General features: G+C 52.7%; 1 protein-coding gene across 5 annotated transcripts in view; it reads left to right on the forward strand.

Annotated features, from left to right (window-relative positions):
* DNMT3A (DNA methyltransferase 3 alpha) overlaps positions 1 to 16,307 on the forward strand; it is an 85,848-nt gene that overhangs the window by 22,565 nt on the left and 46,976 nt on the right. For all 5 annotated transcript variants that reach the window (XM_081000056.1, XM_081000058.1, XM_081000060.1 and 2 more), the window contains exon 4: positions 8,401 to 8,668. In XM_081000056.1, the coding sequence (XP_080856182.1) occupies positions 8,401 to 8,668 (268 nt within the window). The remainder of the gene's footprint in view (positions 1 to 8,400; positions 8,669 to 16,307) is intronic.

Here is a 16,307-nt window from a genome sequence, read left to right on the forward strand (position 1 = left end):
GAAAAAAAAAAGTGTTTTAGAGAAGCGTTATCCCTGTTGCATCTCCAACAGTTAGATTTCTGAGGTAGCCCTTTTTTAAAACAAACGTAATGGGGTCCAGTATATTCTAAATATTATGAGCCTCCATTTAAGGTCCAGAGACACCCTTGTTATAGCAGTTAAGACATGATGAGCCTTTGGACAGTGGAACGGTTTCTCTCGGGAGATTGTGGACTCTCTTTCCCTGGAAGCTTTTAGTAGAGGTTGGGTGTCCATCTGTCCTGGGTGCTCCAGCTGAGATCCCTGCATCTCAGGGGGTTGGACTGGATGACCTTGGGGGGTCCCTTCCAGCTCTGCAATTCTCTGGTTCTCTTTCTCTTGCGCTGCCTATGGGAGATCTTCCGCTGTTTCTCTCTTGTGGGGTCTCTGCTTTGGGTCCTGCCAACCCCCCCAGACCTTTATTGGGGCTGGGGGAGGCCTAGGTCCTGGTTAAGCACCCACAACAGGTGGGGTGCCCAGCCCCTCCTCCTGCCCCTCTCCCCCCCATATAATTTTTATTGAGTTTTCATATTTAATTGCACCTCATTACACAAATCTATAACATAAAGCATTGCTCACACACAGCATCGACTTCCTCCCCCCCCCCCTTTCTGACTTCCAAACATTTTTTACTAAATGCTCGCATTTCTATAACCACTTTTTTTACATTTTTGGGCCAGGAGTATTCTTGCAGCCATTGTGGCGTGCATAAACAAATTTACATCTCTGAATTTCCTCTCCGATTAGCCCTAACAAAAATGCCTCTGGTTTTTTTTATTAAAATTGTCATGTCCCTTGTATAGATCTCCACGGGGCGGGGTCTCCTGGTTCTGTGAGCCCCTGATCCAGCTGAGCACTGTTGGGGGGGGGGTGCATGGGAACGCCTCTTCCTCCTCCTGGCTGTGGGGCTCCTTCCTTGCCCCCCCCCTTCAGCTCTGCCCCCCTGCCTTGTGGAGCTGCAACCTGATTCTTGGCTGCGTCTGCTGCCAGGGCAAGCGAGGAGCAGAGTTGGCCCCTGGCCACACGCCTGGGAAGGGCTGTTCCCCCAGCGCTGCTGCCTGCTTCCTGAAATTGGATCGGGCCCGGCAGGGCGAGGGGTCTGCCCGGGGCAGGCAGGCCAGATTGCTTGGAGGGCTGCTGTCTCGCTGCCGCCAAAGCAGGGGCCCAGCAACAGAATGGTTGCAGCTGCTTGGCTGAGTCCCCAAAATCCTCGTGCAGTTAAAGGGCCAGCGCTCTCTGCTGCGGATGATGCGTGGGGAGGGAGGGAGGCCAAGAGCGGGGTGTGCACGCTCAGCCCCCTCTGTGGAGCTGGCCTGCCCTGCCCCACATTCTTGTATAAAGCAGCCAGACGCAGCCCGAGGTTGGGGCGTGTGCTTGTGGCTTTGTGCGTGTGGAATTTTATTTTACAGCCTTTCTAAATGCCAAGGAGCTCAAGGTGGTTCCCCCTTCCTCGTTTTCTCTCTGTGCAACAACCTGTCTGTGAGGTAGCCTTGGAAGCAGCGGCTGGCCCAACATCACAGCCCGTGAGCTTCACAGACTTGCATTTGGACCCTGGTCTCAAGCAGAGACAGCACCTTGCCAACAAAGGTCCGTATAGTTCAAGCCCTGGTTTTCCCAGTAGTGATGTATGGAAGTGAGAGCTGGACCATCAAGAAGGCTGATCGCCAAAGAATGGATGCTTTTGAATTCTGGTGCTGGAGGAGACTCTGGAGAGTCCCATGGACTGCAAGAAGATCAAACGCATCCATTCTTAAGGAAATTAGCCCAGAGTGCTCACTGGAAGGACAGATCCTGAAGCCGAGGCTCCAGTACTTTGGCCACCTCATGAGAAGAGAAGACTCCCTGGAAAAGACCCTGAAGTTGGGAAAGATGGAGGGCACAAGGAGAAGGGGATGACAGAGGACGAGATGGTGGGACAGTGTTCTCGAAGCTACCAGCATGAGTTTGACCAAACTGCGGGAGGCAGTGGAAGACAGGAGGGCCTGGCGTGCTCTGGTCCAGGGGGTCACAAAGAGGCGGACACGACTAAACAACAACAACTCTCCCAGGGACTAAGCCCCCGCGAGAACCCAGAAACCCACTTTGAATTATCAGGCAGATGGAATCATTTCAGCCAAAGGAGGTCCTGTGGAACTTATAGCCACAGAATTTTGTGGCAGCAGCCACTTAGAAAGGAAGAGATGGATACTTGAGTAGTAGCCATTAACCATGACAGCCAGTAGCTTAACTCTCATGGTTAGAGGCTGGGGGACAATCACATGGAAGGGATTAATGCAGCCTTGCATTTAAGCACTCGCCTGGTCGCCAGAGGTGAGCAGAAGTGGCAGGCAGGCGACCACACGGAGCACCACGTAGACGAGTGAGCGACTGGACTGGCAAGGTTAGGTGGAGCACGTCATTCCTCCTGTGCCCCCTCCAGCATAGGAACGAAGCAGGCTGCAAGGGGGACTGAATTCTCCTCCCCCTTCACCAGCCCCCACAAGCTGCTAGCATCTTGGAGCTCCTATAGAAGGCTGGGGATGAATATCGCTCTCGCCTCTTGGTTGGTATCACCTGCTTCCTCGTGCAGCACCTGCGGAACTCTCTCCCACAGGAAGCAGTGATAGCCACTAAGCTGGAGGGCTTGAAAAGAGGACCAGTTCACGGAAGAAGATCTTGTGCTTGGATCCTGCTTGTGGGCTTCAGTTGTTCGGCCACTGTGAGAACAGGATCCTGGACTAGAGGGGTCCCTGGTCGGATCCAGCAGGCTCTCCTCAAGGGATGAGGATTCGAGGGGTCCGGGGACAGCTCTGGGGCTGTGGATTTTTCAAGGTCGCTTGAGAGATGAAGGACACCTGTTTCAGCTGCAGGAGCAGAGAGGGAGGGGCGGCGGGGGCAGCAGTTGCCTGGGGCTCTGCTTCTTGGAATAATTAGCAGATTGTCTGGGGCTGGACCCAAAGCTCTGGCAGGATGTTGTGGGGTGGGGTGGGGGAGCCACATCTGCTGGCGCAAGTGAAATGGAAGGCTTAGCGTACCCCCATGTGGGTACCAGGGGGCAGGTGGGTGGGTGGTCTCCAAAATTTTTACACCTGGGAAGACAGGCAAACTAATGCCAGTGTAGTGGAAGAAGCAAAGATCCCCAGTGTTGAAGCGATGATTCTTCAACATCAACTTCGTTGGACTGGTCATGTTGTTTGGATGCCTGATGATTTTCTTTCAAAACAACTACTCTATTCCGAACTTAAAAATGGAAAGCGTGATGCTGGTGGTCAACAAAAGAGGTTTAAAGACTCTCTCAAGGCCAATCTAAAAAAAATGTAGTATAAGCACCAACAATTGGGAAACACTGGCCTGCGAGCGCTCCAGTTGGAGAACAGCCTTTACCAAAGGTGTCCTGGGCTTTGAAGACACTCGAACTCAGGACGCAAGGGAGAAATGTGCTAAGAGGAAGCCATGCTTGGCAAATCCACACCGTGATCAACTCCCGCCCAGAAACCAATGTCCCCACTGTGGAAGGACGTGTGGATCCAGAATTGGCCTCCACAGTCACTCATGGAATCACTGTTAAAACCATGTTTATGGAAGACCATCTTACTCAGCTAGTGAGTGATCACCAAAGAAGAATAAGGTGTGCTAAACTGCCCCTTAGATTGGGCTGTTGGGGGGGGGGATTGCTTTGAAGCCTCTTTTCCCCTCCCATCCCTTCCCTACATCCCTTCCAGATCAGTCCAACGCCCCAAGCAACAGGCAGAGGGCCTTCTCGGTGGTAGCACCTGCCCTGTGGAACACCCTCCCACCAGATGTCAAAGAGAAAAATAACTACCAGACTTTTAGAAGACATCTGAAGGCAGACCTGTTTAGGGAAGCTTTTAATGTTTGATGCATTACTGTATTTTAATATTTTGTTGGAAGCCACCCAGAGTGGCTGGGGAAGCCCAGCCAGATGGGCAGGGTATAAATAAATTTATTATTATTATTATTATTATTATTATTATTATTATTACCTAGGAATCTAGATAGATGACCTCCTGTTCTTATGAATCGGGTTTCCTTGCCTGCCGTCTCCAATGATGGTTTGCTTCAGTGGCTGCTGGGGGCGGGGGGGGGGGGCAGATGGGATCCTGCTCTGCTGTAGTTTCCCTGTGTGACATTCCTGTCTCACTTCACTTCCCCACCTGTAAAATGGGAACAGGGTGGAGCTTCCTCAATCGTGTGGCTGCGTTGGGGGCGGCAGTCTCTGTCGGGCTTTTTGCAGCACCAACCAGACCAGCAAACTCTGCCCCCCCTCGCCCAAATGTGGGTCTCCCCACAATTTCTGCTTCTGCTTCTGGTGAGAGGAGGGGGAAAACCCCTGGTGCTCCCCCATGCAGAGAGCACTTTCTGAAATGGCGCCTCCGTGCTTCCTTACCACAGATACGAAGTTGCGCAGCCGCTGCAGCCTGCTTTGTGTTGCGCATGCTGAATTTGCAGGAGGCCCTGCGCATGGGTCACATCCCTCCTGGTGCTCAGCCTGCGCAAGGCAAGGAGGTCAGTTCCTGGGCAGAGCGGAAAGGGGAAGGAAGGAAGGAAGAGTTGTGGGCCACAAGTGCGTGATTTACAGCTGCGGAGGGTGATGACTATTCACCATCACAATGTGGGAGAGTTGTGAACTCGCCTGTTGTGGGTCCCTTGTGTCAGCCTGAAATTCTCCCTGCTCTGCCCCTCCCCAGGTGTCCCTTGCGGAAGAGAGTGGGGCCGGCCCCACTTTGCATGCCGCTCTGTGTGGATGGGTCGAGGGTACTATTTTGGGAGAGCCCGTCCTCGCGGGGACATGGGCCTCCAGGGAGCAGGAGGAAGCCCTTGTTCTCGCTGCCCCCTGGCCCAGTCCCTCCCTCTGCGCCACGTGCAGGAAAGTGAGTGGGTGGCTCCGTGGGGCGGGGTGACGGCTTCCGTGGGGCTGGGTCAGCCCAGAGGCCCGTCTGCTCCAACCAGATTCTTCTTCACTGCGTTATTCCTGGCGGTAGGATTTGGAGAGTTGCCCTTTTTAAAACCTGCCATTTCTGAATGGCTCTCTCTCTGATCCTTACGACAACTTTGCAAGGTAGGCCAGTGCTATATGTGTTGTGTAGTCAGGACCGGGTTCACGGCTGATTGTGGGATTGGGGTCCTTTAACCGCTGGGCTGCATGTGCCCAGTTGATTCTGCGGTTGACATTTGGGTGAAGGGACTGACTTAGTCCTTGGATGGTTGTGACAGCAAACTCATTGAAAACCAGCTTTCGGTTTGCTGGGTCATAAGATGGGCTGCTCCTAGAATCCTAGAATTGAAAGGGACCTCGAGGGTCATCTAGTCCAACCCCCTGTTGCAGGAATCTCTAGTGAAGCATCCCTGACAGATGACCGTGTTAAAAAATTTCCAACGTAGGAAAGTCCACCACCCTCAATAGTAGATTGTTGGCAGCTGCCTCACAAGGTGGCAAAGTTCCCGTTGGGAGGACTACTAACTGGCTCTGTTGCTATAGCAAGTGTCCGTGCTCCCCAATTCAGCCGGGAAGTCCGTTCTGTTGTGTTTGGATCTGGCTGCGTCTTAGATGGGGTGCTCGTCCAGTGAGCAAGACCGAGGACAAGGCTCTGAGGTGGCGCCACTGTTGACGCCCCCCCCCAAATAAAAAAGGCCTGCTATGATACTCACCTACTTCTTGCCTCGTGTCGCCCTAGGAGAGTGGGAAGAGAGAGATGCTGCTGTTTTGTACCTAAGGATTAACTTGACCTCACTTGTGGGAGAATCGTGTGTGTGTGTGTGTGTGTGTGTGTGTGTGTGTTTAATACTCTTGTGTATGCATTGACAATCTTCAGTCGCTGTTGGCAGGCAACCCCACTTTTTGGGGTGCCCTGTTCCCTCAAACAACCACTTTCCGCCAGATGCAGAGGGCAGGATCCTCCCCACCTTGCTTTTTGCCCTGGAAAGCTGCCTTTTGGCTGGGAAGGAAGGGGAGGCAGGATGCTCACAGGAGAGGAGGGAATGCCTCCCTCTGTTGCCAAGGCAACCAGGCTGATGAGGATGGGGGTGATGCTCCTGGTCCTTGCCTTCCCTTCCTGGTGGCCAATGGAGCCTCCAGTGCAGCAACAGGATGCTGGGAGCTGCCAACCTTGTTGCCTTGGCAACAGGCATCCCTTCTTCTCCCCCTTTTGTTTGCCCGCAGTGATGTTGTCTTGTGGCCCACTCAGATTGGCTACCTGACTCCGTGGAGGGGTTGCCTTCGTGGTGTGGCCCCTGATTGGCTAAAATCACCCGGGGGGGGGGGGAGAGGAAAAACTGGTACCCAGAATAAAAAAAACTGGTACCCAGAGTTGTGTGTCTGCCTGAGGAGCACAGGACGGCTGCAGTCCTTCCCAAAAAGCCACAGTGGTGATGCACTGCCTGCGTGACCAAAATCCCAGTTTCTGGAAGCCACAGGAGAGCAGAGTTTTGCTCTTGTGCTCGAATCCTGATTGCGGGTATCCCCAAATGGGCATCTGCGAGAACAGGATGCTGGATTAGGTGGACCCGATCCAGCAGACCCCCTTATGTTCTTGAAGAGGCTTCGGATGTCTGGCTACGCCGCTCAGACCAGGCCTCTGAGTGGTGGCAGCCTTGCCAGTCTTTGGGTCCCTCCTGGAAAGGCCATTTGAAGCATCCTTCACCCCCCCCCGCAGAAGCCCATTTGGCGCCGGGGGGGGGGGGGCAGAGACTTTGGCCCCACCAAATGGCTGATTGCCTCGTAAGGTCAATCCGTCTGGAATCAAAGGGAAGCGAATTTAAGAGCAGAAGGCATATGGCTGTGGGTGAAAAGAGGTGTCAAAGGGCCCCCCAAGAACATTGCCTGTTAACATGTTCCTTTCCTGTCTCACTTGGGTGTTATTCCTTGGGAGGGCGCTGGGGGCCAGCCGAAGGGGTGCCCTGTCCGTTTCTCTGCTCCCTGTCCGCATCTCTGCACTTGCAATGGAACCAGATTTATTTCTCCCTCCGCCGGTGAGTCAAGGCCTGCAAATCCCGACCAGTTTCTTCAAGGGGGTGCCAACTGGGGGCTGTCCAGCAGCTTGTGGGGAGAGGGAGAAAAGGGGGGCAGGAAAGAGTTTCAGAGACAAACGAGCAGCAAAGAGAAGGAGGGGGATTCTTCTCACCTGAGCTCTGCTTCAGCCAAAAACCTGATTTAAAGAAGTCGGTTTGGGACAAGTGGCGTAACTTCTTTGCGCAAGGCAAGTGCGCTCTTCGTAACAACATCACGCCGGAGAGGACTCCTTGAGAGTTGCTGGCTGTGGGCTTCTGTCCCAAACCCACAGAGCTCCCCTCTCCCCTCCCTTCTATTCTCACAACACCCCTGCGAGGTAGTTCGGCGGATGAGAAATGAGGACTGGCCCCAGATCATCCAGTGAGCTTCCTGGCGGAGTCGGGATTTGAACCCTGCTCTCCCAGGCCCAGCCCACCCTCTGATGGTCACACCACACTTGGGGGGGGGGGTTAAGGACATCTCTTCGAGCTTCCTCTTTCCGGCAGGTGCTTGTGGGAAACGAGTTTTGCAGATGGTTTTGTGGCTGTGTGTAGAAAAGCTCCCCAAACATCTTTGACCACCTCGGAAGGTGCTGAACTCACCTTCATTTGAATTTTTTAACCTGTTGGGGATTCTTCAATTTCAATTCCTGCCCTGCAGGGGGTTGGACTCTCTGACCCTGGGAGTCTACCCTATAATTCTCTGATTCTATAAATGCCCCTATTTCCCCATGTGCAGTGATGGCTCTGCCGAAAAGTCGTTGTTTCTCCCGCAAATCTCTTGGCTGCATTTGTTTTAGGGTTAGGCAGAAAACGTCATAAACGTTTAGAGAAGATTGGAAAATGTTTATTGAATATACGGGGGGAAATTGTGCACACCTGAAAATGTTGCCAGCATTCAGATAAATTCAACAGTGCAAATAAGTTTTGACGGATGCAATAATGGAATACTGAATGGTTTAGTTTTTGTAGAATATGCGGGGATTTGTGATATGCAAAATGAACCATGGAAAGAGAAGAAGGGAAGTCATATTTTAAGAATGTTTAAATGAGTATATTTAAATTGTAAAACGGAGAAGTTAACAAAAATTTTATGTGTATGTGTGTATTTGTGTGTATGAAAACACCATACTCCTGAAGTGCATATTTTTAAAAAAGGAAATGTGTCTTCTTTGAGAATTCTCACCTGCAGCGAGTTGCTACTTCTCTGGTCCCTGTTTGCCTGAAGTTGGCTCCCCCCCCTTCCCTCCCTCCCAGGCTGTCAGTCAAGGGTCATTCCTTCAGAGGGTCTTGGACGATGCCCCTCCCTGCCCAAGACCCCTCCCTCGACCCGGAGGGTGCGAAGAAGCGCCTCACGCCCTCTTCCCGCTTTTGTCTTGCCTTTTTCCCTTTCAGGTGGAGAGCGCAGAAGCCCCCAAAGACACAGCCTCAGCGCCCAAGTGCCCCCCGCCTGCCCACAACACCAGCCCCGTGGAGCAAGTGCCCAATGGAGACGTGGGGACGGGCAGCCCCGAGAACAGCGGCAGCACCACCACCGACCTGAAGGGCCGGCAGCCCAGCGAGGACGAGGCCAGCAGCCTCCCGGAGGGCGAGGTGGGGGGGCGGGCCTTGGAGAACGGCCGCTGCACCCCTAAGGACAGCCCCGACCCCCCTGCCAGCGAAGGTGAGATGGGGACGTGGGAAGGGTCTTCGGTTGGGGCACTTGCCACACACACTGCAAGCGGGGGGCAGGGGGGACTAGTCAGTGTAGGGGGGAGGTCAGGCTCTGGGGGGTGAAAATGAGGCTCAGCCAAGGGATCACTTAGCTTTAAGGAACCTCACAGTTGCCCCCTTTCCACATTCAGTCCAAACGTAACATTTCTTCCTGAAGGAAACAGTGCTGCAACCTTTGCAAACGAATTCCGTCTGTGGGCAGGGCTGATTGGCTAGCACCAGTGACATCTCCAATATCCCAGATCCTGGAGTAGTTTTGCAATTATAACCCCCCCCCCCCCAGCATCCTTTACTGTAAGGCGCAGAATGAACATGCATGTGCTTTAAGAAATCACTTTATAGTGGTGAGGCACCCGAGAGGGGCAGGCCTGATGCTGCAGATGGCATTCGATTCACTGGAGTGTGCATCTGTTTCTCGTTCGTGGAAGCTGGCTTTGCTCTGCTGCCCCTTGAAGCCTGTGCCCGCTTTCCTTCTCAGCTGCTCAGACCAAGGAGGGTGGCCTAGAATCATAGAATTGGAAGGGGACCCCCAAAGGTCATCCAGCCCAACCCCCTGCAATGCAGGAATTCTGACTTGGGAGTTCATGTAGCTCTACCTTCACCAACCTGGTGCCCTGTTGGTCCCTGCCAGCCTGGCCGTGTAGCGAAAGCTACAGACCGAAAGATCTGGAGGGCACAAGGTTGGCAAAGGTTGCCTTCTTTATTCCAGCCTTGCAGGGGGTTGGTCTAGATGTCCCTCAGGGTCCCTTCCAACTCTGCAATTCTGTGATTGTACGATGTGTGCCTAGTTATGCCAGCTATGTGGGTGATGGACTAAGGGTCACCTGGGAAGCTGGTGACATGATGCTCTTGCTTCTGGACTCCTGCAATGGGAAGGGCTATTGTGCAGAGACAGTGTGGTGTAGTGGTTAGCGTGTCTGACTAGGACCTGGGAGACACCCAGGGTTTGAATCTGGGCGTGGCCTTGGGCCAGTCCCTGCCTCTCAGCCTGGCCTCCCTCACAGGGTTCTTGTGAGGATTCCGTGAGAAGAGAAGGAACCAAGGATCTTGAGGGGGGACCTGCGTGGCGATAAATCAAGAGAATGGACTCCCGTAACACACACTTCCTAAGCTCTTGAGTCAGGAAGTCTCTCTACCGTCTTCCAAAAAAGCTCTCTGTGCAGTCCACTAGACTGCCCACGTCCATAGGTGGCTCCAGGATCCGGCCTGCAGGTGCCAGGGCCAGCCTGGCTGCTGGGTGGGTCTGCCCGTTGGCTTGGGCGAGGGAGAGCAGCTGCCAGGGCAGCGACCGGCTCAGAAGCCCACAAAGCGGGCAGCCAAGTGGGGCTGGGGTTTGGGTTGCCGGCCAGAAGAGCTGCCTTCAGAGGTGTTGACAAGTTGTGTGTGTGTGTGTGTGAGAGAGAGAGAGCGCACAAAGGAGGCATTCCCACTGGGGCATCTGGTTGGCATGGTGAGAGCAGGAGGCCGGACAAGGGGGGGCCATGGCCTGATCCAGGAGCCAGTCTCTTCCGATGTTTCCATGCGCACCGCCTTGCCCTCCCGATTGAGGAGGCCCTAGGCCGCACAGCGTCGGCACACCCTGCTAGGGGCTCGTGCCGTGCGGCCATGCCCCACGGCATGCTGGCATCACTTGCGGACACCCTGCGGCTTGTGTGCCCGCCCCACGGCCTGCATGCACGGCTGCATGGAACTTTGAGGGGCCCAGCCCCTTCACTGAAAATTTTCTGGGGGCCCCAGCTCCCTGGCCCCACCCTGCATTGGCGCGACCCATCAGGATGCTCTCTTGCGCAAGCACAGGCTGGAGAGTGGGGAAGTTTTCCATGTGCAATGGTTTACTGTGGTTTTATAATTTGTTGGAAGCTGCCCAGAGTGGCTGGGGCAACCTGCCAGATGGGTGGCATAATAACAACAACAACAACAACAACAATAACAATAACAATAAATGATTTTCCACCTGCCCCCTCCCTCCCAGGAAGGTCCCTGAAATTCATGGGAGCCCCCTGCCCCGCCTTAGTGTGGGGCTTGTGCCCTATGGGTGAAATCTGCCCATCTCCCTCGTCTGGCAGCCTTTCAGGGTGCCCAATGTTGTGTCCTGAGGAAGGGGCAGCAGAACAGTGACGTGAGCCCTTTTGGGCAGGAGGCAGCAGGATCCTTCCCAGGAGGGTCTACGCTCCCTCCTGCCTGCCCCCCCTGCCCCCTGGTGGCTCCTGCCTGAGGAATTCCTCCTGCCCCAGAAATCCGGGGTGGGGGGGGGCTTTTTCCAGGGCGGTGGAGGAGAATGGCAGAGTCGTTCCATGTTCCCAGGCAGCTTAGGTTTCCTGCTGGCGGGGAGCCTGCGAGGGGAGGGGTCTTCCTCTGCCGCTGTGCCAGGATTGTTCCTTGGGAGGGGGCCTCCTCCCGGCCAAGGCTTGGCCAGATGGAAATTCTGGAAGCCAGGGACCCCCGGAGGAAGGAGGCGGCCGCCAGCAGCCCCGGAGTTGTTGCTGAGCTGGCCAGGGATTTATTTGGGGAGGGCAGGAGCAGAGAGGCTTTGCCCCCTCCCCACCCTCCAGACTTTGGGACCCCAGAGCATCCAGCCTGGGCATCCCAGGTCCAGAGGATACTGGCTGGGGACAAGGCAGGGAGGCAGCTTCTGAAAGGCTGTGCGTCCCCATCAAGGAGGAGGGGGCTGTTCACAGGGTGGCAAAACGCCAACATTTCCCAGATCTTTGGAGGGACCCAAAAGGGGGAAAGGAATAGTCTGTGTTTGGGGTGTGTTGCACAACAGATAAGACACGTAGATATCATAAAACCCAAATTTTGATGAGCCACAAAGAGGGTGAACAGGCTCTTTCTCCAGCAAGTGGAGCAGCGGAAGAGAGCCCAGCAGGATCCGGCCCTCCCATGGGGCCCAATCCACCGGGACGTCCCCTACCATGAGCCGAGCTGCCCTCTTGTAGGAGAACTTCTGTGCAGAGTGTTGAGGTGTTGGGGGCAGTGGCAGCTGCCCTGAATTTCTCCCTGCGCATTGTGGGCAGAATCGCACATGTTAGCGCTTTTGGGATGGATAAAAGAAAGTCCTTATTCACAAAGCACATAGTTAGGGTTCTGTCCTCTCCCCCATGCTTTTCAACATCTACACACAGCCGCTGGGAGAGATCATCAGGGGGTTTGGGCTGGGTGTTCATCAATATGCGGAAGATACCCAGCTCTACCTCTCTTTCAAATCAGAACCAGTGAAGGTGGTGAAGGTCCTGTGTGAGTGTCTGGAGGCAGTTGGAGAATGGATGGCGGCTAACAGATTGAGGTTGAATCCTGACAAGGCAGAAGTACTGTTTTTGGGGGACAGGAGGCGGGCGGGTGTGGGGGACTCCCTGGTCCTGAATGGGGTAACTGTGTCCCTGAAGGACCAGGTGCGCAGCCTGGGGGTCATTCTGGACTCACAGCTGTCCATGGAGGCGCAGGTCAGTTCTGTGTCCAGGGCAGCTGTTTACCAGCTCCATCTGGTACGCAGGATGAGACCCTCCCTGCCCACAGACTCTCACCAGAGTGGTGCATGCTCTGGTTATCTCCTGCTTGGACTACTGTAATGCGCTGTATGTGGGGTTACCTTTGAAGGTGACCCGGAAACTACAACTAATCCAGAATGCGGCAGCTAGACTGGTGACTGGGGGCGGCCGCCGAGACCATATAACACCGGTCTTGAAAGACCTACATTGGCTCCCAGTACGTTTCAGAGCACAATTCAAAGTGTTGGTGCTGACCTTTAAAGCCCTAAATAGCCCAATATACCCGAAGGAGCGTCTCTACCCCCATCGTTCAGCCCGGACACAGAGGTCCAGCTCCAAGGGCCTTCTGGCGGTTCCCTCCCTGCGAGAAGTGAGGTTACAAGGAACCAGGCAGAGGGCCTTCTCGGCAGTGGCACGCGTCCTGTGGAACGCCCTCCCTCCAGATGTCAAAGAGATAAACAACTACCTGACATTCAGAAGACATCTTAAGGCAGCCCTGTTCCGGGAAGTTTTTAATGTGTGACACTTTAATGTATTTTTAATCTTTGTTGGAAGCCCAGCCAGATGGGCAGGGTGCAAATAATAAATTATTATTATTATAGTTAGACGGTGGAACTCCCTCCCACAAGAGGCTGTGAGGGCCACCAACGTGAATGGATTTAAAAGAGGTTTGGAAAAATTCATGGAGGAGGAGGAGAGGGCTGTCGAGGCAGCAACACTTGTGAATCCTGGATCCTGGAAACCGGTGGAGGGGAGAGTTTTGTTGTTGCGCTCAGATCCTGCCCGCACCCTTTGGGGCACCTGGGGTGAGAACGGGAAGGTTTGCACGATCCGGCAGCTTCTAATGGAGCCTCCAGTCCCAGAGGCAGTCTCTCTGGACTCCTAGGTCCTCGTTGCCGCTGTGAGAACAGGACGGGCTCTTGCCCTGATCCACCGGCGTGGTTTTTGTGATCTTACGCTCTCGTCGCTGCCGTCTCTCTGCCCCCACCTGTTCCCACGCAGCCTGTGCGTTCGTCCTTCCTGACACCCGCCCCCCCGCCACCGCCTTGCAGAGGTGCTCTCTTCCGCTGCCCCCCGCCCACACCCAAATTTCAGGCTGGGTGCTATTTTTAAGCTGAGCTGCGGCCTCTGTTACCTGCGAAAAAGACAACACAGGAAACTGGCGGCTCTCATGGAGGGGGGCGGAGAATGCAGACGCTGAGCCAACGCTTGACCCCCTTCGGTTCCTGTTTGGCATATCCTGTCCCCTGCAGGCGTCAGGCACTCCCCCCCATGGCTTCCCGGGGCTTCTCCCCATTCTTCCCTCTCCTCCACTTCTCTGGGGCTTCTCCCCACCTGCTTTGAGGAAGGGGCTCCCTTGGCAGGTAGAGGGAGGTGAGTTTCCTGCCCCCCCCAATCTTGCTGGGTGACCTGGAAATGGGGTGCAGTTGAGGGCAGCCGCCCAGACCAGCTTTGAATGGACAGGGAGATCGAGGGGCCTGGCTGCAGTCGCCCGTGTTCTTCTTCTTCTTTTTCGTAAATCGTTTTTATTGGTTTTACAAATACAAAATACAGTCGTGCCTCATGTTACGTTTGCTTCAGGTTGAGTGTTTTCTTATTTATTTATTTATTTAAAATACATTTTATTAGTATTTTCCACACAACAACAACAACACGAAAAACAACAATACACAACACACAAAAACCAACATTCGAAAAACTGAAAAAGCAACAACAACTAAAAAAAGCAAAACAAATCCATATCTTACAAGTTAATAATATAAACACTATAAAAACAACAAAACATTGACTTCTATCAATCCCACAGCACCTCCTTTACCTCTCACTGTGTCTTCCTGTTTTCCTGATCATCTCTATCCCAGCATCTAGATATAGATCCCTTTCTTATCTTTTCACTTCGCAAGGTTATTCCAGACTCAGCCAGATTTCTGTCCTCAAACCTTGGCTTTTAAGGTATTCATTTAGACACTCCCATTTCTTTTTCACTTCACTTTTTGGTTTTTGTCTTATTATAGGTTGAGCATTTTCAGGTTGTGTCCTGCATAGACCCGGAAGTACCAGAAATGGTTACGAACAGGAACGGATCCTGTTCGCAGCCAGAGGTACCACTGTACAAATAAACACAGCTTAGTGAAAATATATCTGTATAAAGAGATTCTCTGAATCCCCAGACTCCCCCCCCCCCCCAATTCCCACCGTGGGGTCTTATTTCAAGAATCTGCAACTGCATATTCATACGTACTCCAGTTATTATATCAAACCGTATTTGCCATAATATTCTTTGCACTAGAAGTGAGTCAGAATCCTGCTCCTGTTTCAATCTGCTTACAGTGGTCTCCTAGGTAACCTATAAGTTTCCCCCATTCTTTCATAAAGTTTTTATCCTCTTGGTTTCTGAGTTTTCCAGTCAGCTTTGCCATCAATTAAGTGTTTTAAATTTGTTGTTAGCCGCCCTGAGCCCGGTTTTCTGAACCAGGAAGGGCAGGGTATAAATAAAATTTATTATTATTATTATTATTATTATTATTATTATTATTATCTCTGCATCATCCATCAGCTTAGTTTGCCATTCTTCTCTGGTCGGGACTTTGTCTTCTTTCCAACTTTGGACTAACAACATCCAGGCAGCTGTTGTTCCATACATAAAAGAGTCTTTTCTGCTCCTTTGGTATGTCGGTACCTGAAATTCCTAATAGAAAAGCTTCTGGTTTCTTAACAAAGGTTATTTTTAACATATATTTTTTTCATTTCGTTGTATATCATCTCCCAGTCGCCCATGTTCTGGCTACCATAAGGCCTTAAAAAGAGCCTGCCGGATCGGGGCTGCCTATGGGGAAACGACAAGCAGGATCTGGGCATCTCCCCCCCCCCCCAAAAAAAATTGGTTTCAGAAACATTTCCTGCCTCCGATGGCAGAGCAGAGGTCTCCTGGCTAGGGGCCCTAAGTCGCCCTCTCCTCCTCCACAAATTTGTCCCCTCCTCCCTTAAAGCCATTGAGGTTAGTGGCAGTCCTGTGGCAGGGAGTTCCACAGTCGATCAGATGGCTGTCATGCCTGATCCATGGGGCCACCGCCCCCCAGCAAATTAGGGTGTTGCGCTAGAAGTGACTTCAACCGCTACTGATCCGAGGTCCACGCGGAGAGCTGGGGATCCCCTTGGAAGGCCTGCCTGGCTTGGGTGCGAATGAAGCGGGGCAAGGGAGGAAGCCTGGAAGGGCTGCTTTGCTGCCACCTGTGCCCAGGCCTTGCCCAGCTGGGGGGCAGCTGAAGAGACGAGAGAGAGAGAGACAGGTCCTTTTCATTTGTGGCCCCTATCTGTCCAGGGAAACTCGCCTTGCTTTCTCCCCACTCACTTTGTTTTTCAAAAATGTTGAATACATTTGATTTTAATTCCTGGTTTCCCTTGTCTGCTGCTCTGCATCTTCCTGTGCTGCTGTATTTAAATGATGATGGTGATGCTTTGAGAGGTTTAGTTTTCGTAAGCTGCCCTGAAAGCAGTTGCTGGTGGGGTGCGCATGCATCTCATAGAAGATAAAAATAAAACACCCACCCTGCCCAGGGGAGAATTGACCGAGGGGTGGAAGGAGAGGGAACTTCTCTCGGGGAGGGAAAAAGAGGAATATTTTTCGCCACCCCACACAAAATGTCAGAAGTCAGGCTCTGTGCGCAGAGAGGCTGGGGCAACCCAGACAGGTGGGCAGGGTGCAAAGAGTAAAAATAATTTGTATTTCTGCATTGTAGGGGGTGGACTAGATGACTCTCAGGGTCCTTTCTACAATTCTATGATATTATTATTATTATTATTATTATTATTATTATTATTATTAATATTATTATTATTACCTGTGCTGAGAAAGTGCTGGACCGCCCCTTGAATCACCTCTCTGAATTGTTCCACTGTCAGTTTTCTGTTCCTGCAAGGCTTTGATTCTATTTTCATTTTTTACAGCATCATGCATCATACATAGTGCTCTCTTATTAACCCTCCCACGCCCCCAAGGAACAGAAAACTGACATGGGAGCAATTTAGAGAGACCGTTCAAAGGGCAATTGACTTTTTTATTTCATAAGATTCATACACCCCTTGATTGTAAAACAAACC

Source organism: Podarcis pityusensis (genome assembly GCF_964106645.2).
Source record: "Podarcis pityusensis genome assembly, chromosome: 3".
Lineage (NCBI taxonomy): Eukaryota > Metazoa > Chordata > Lepidosauria > Squamata > Lacertidae > Podarcis > Podarcis pityusensis.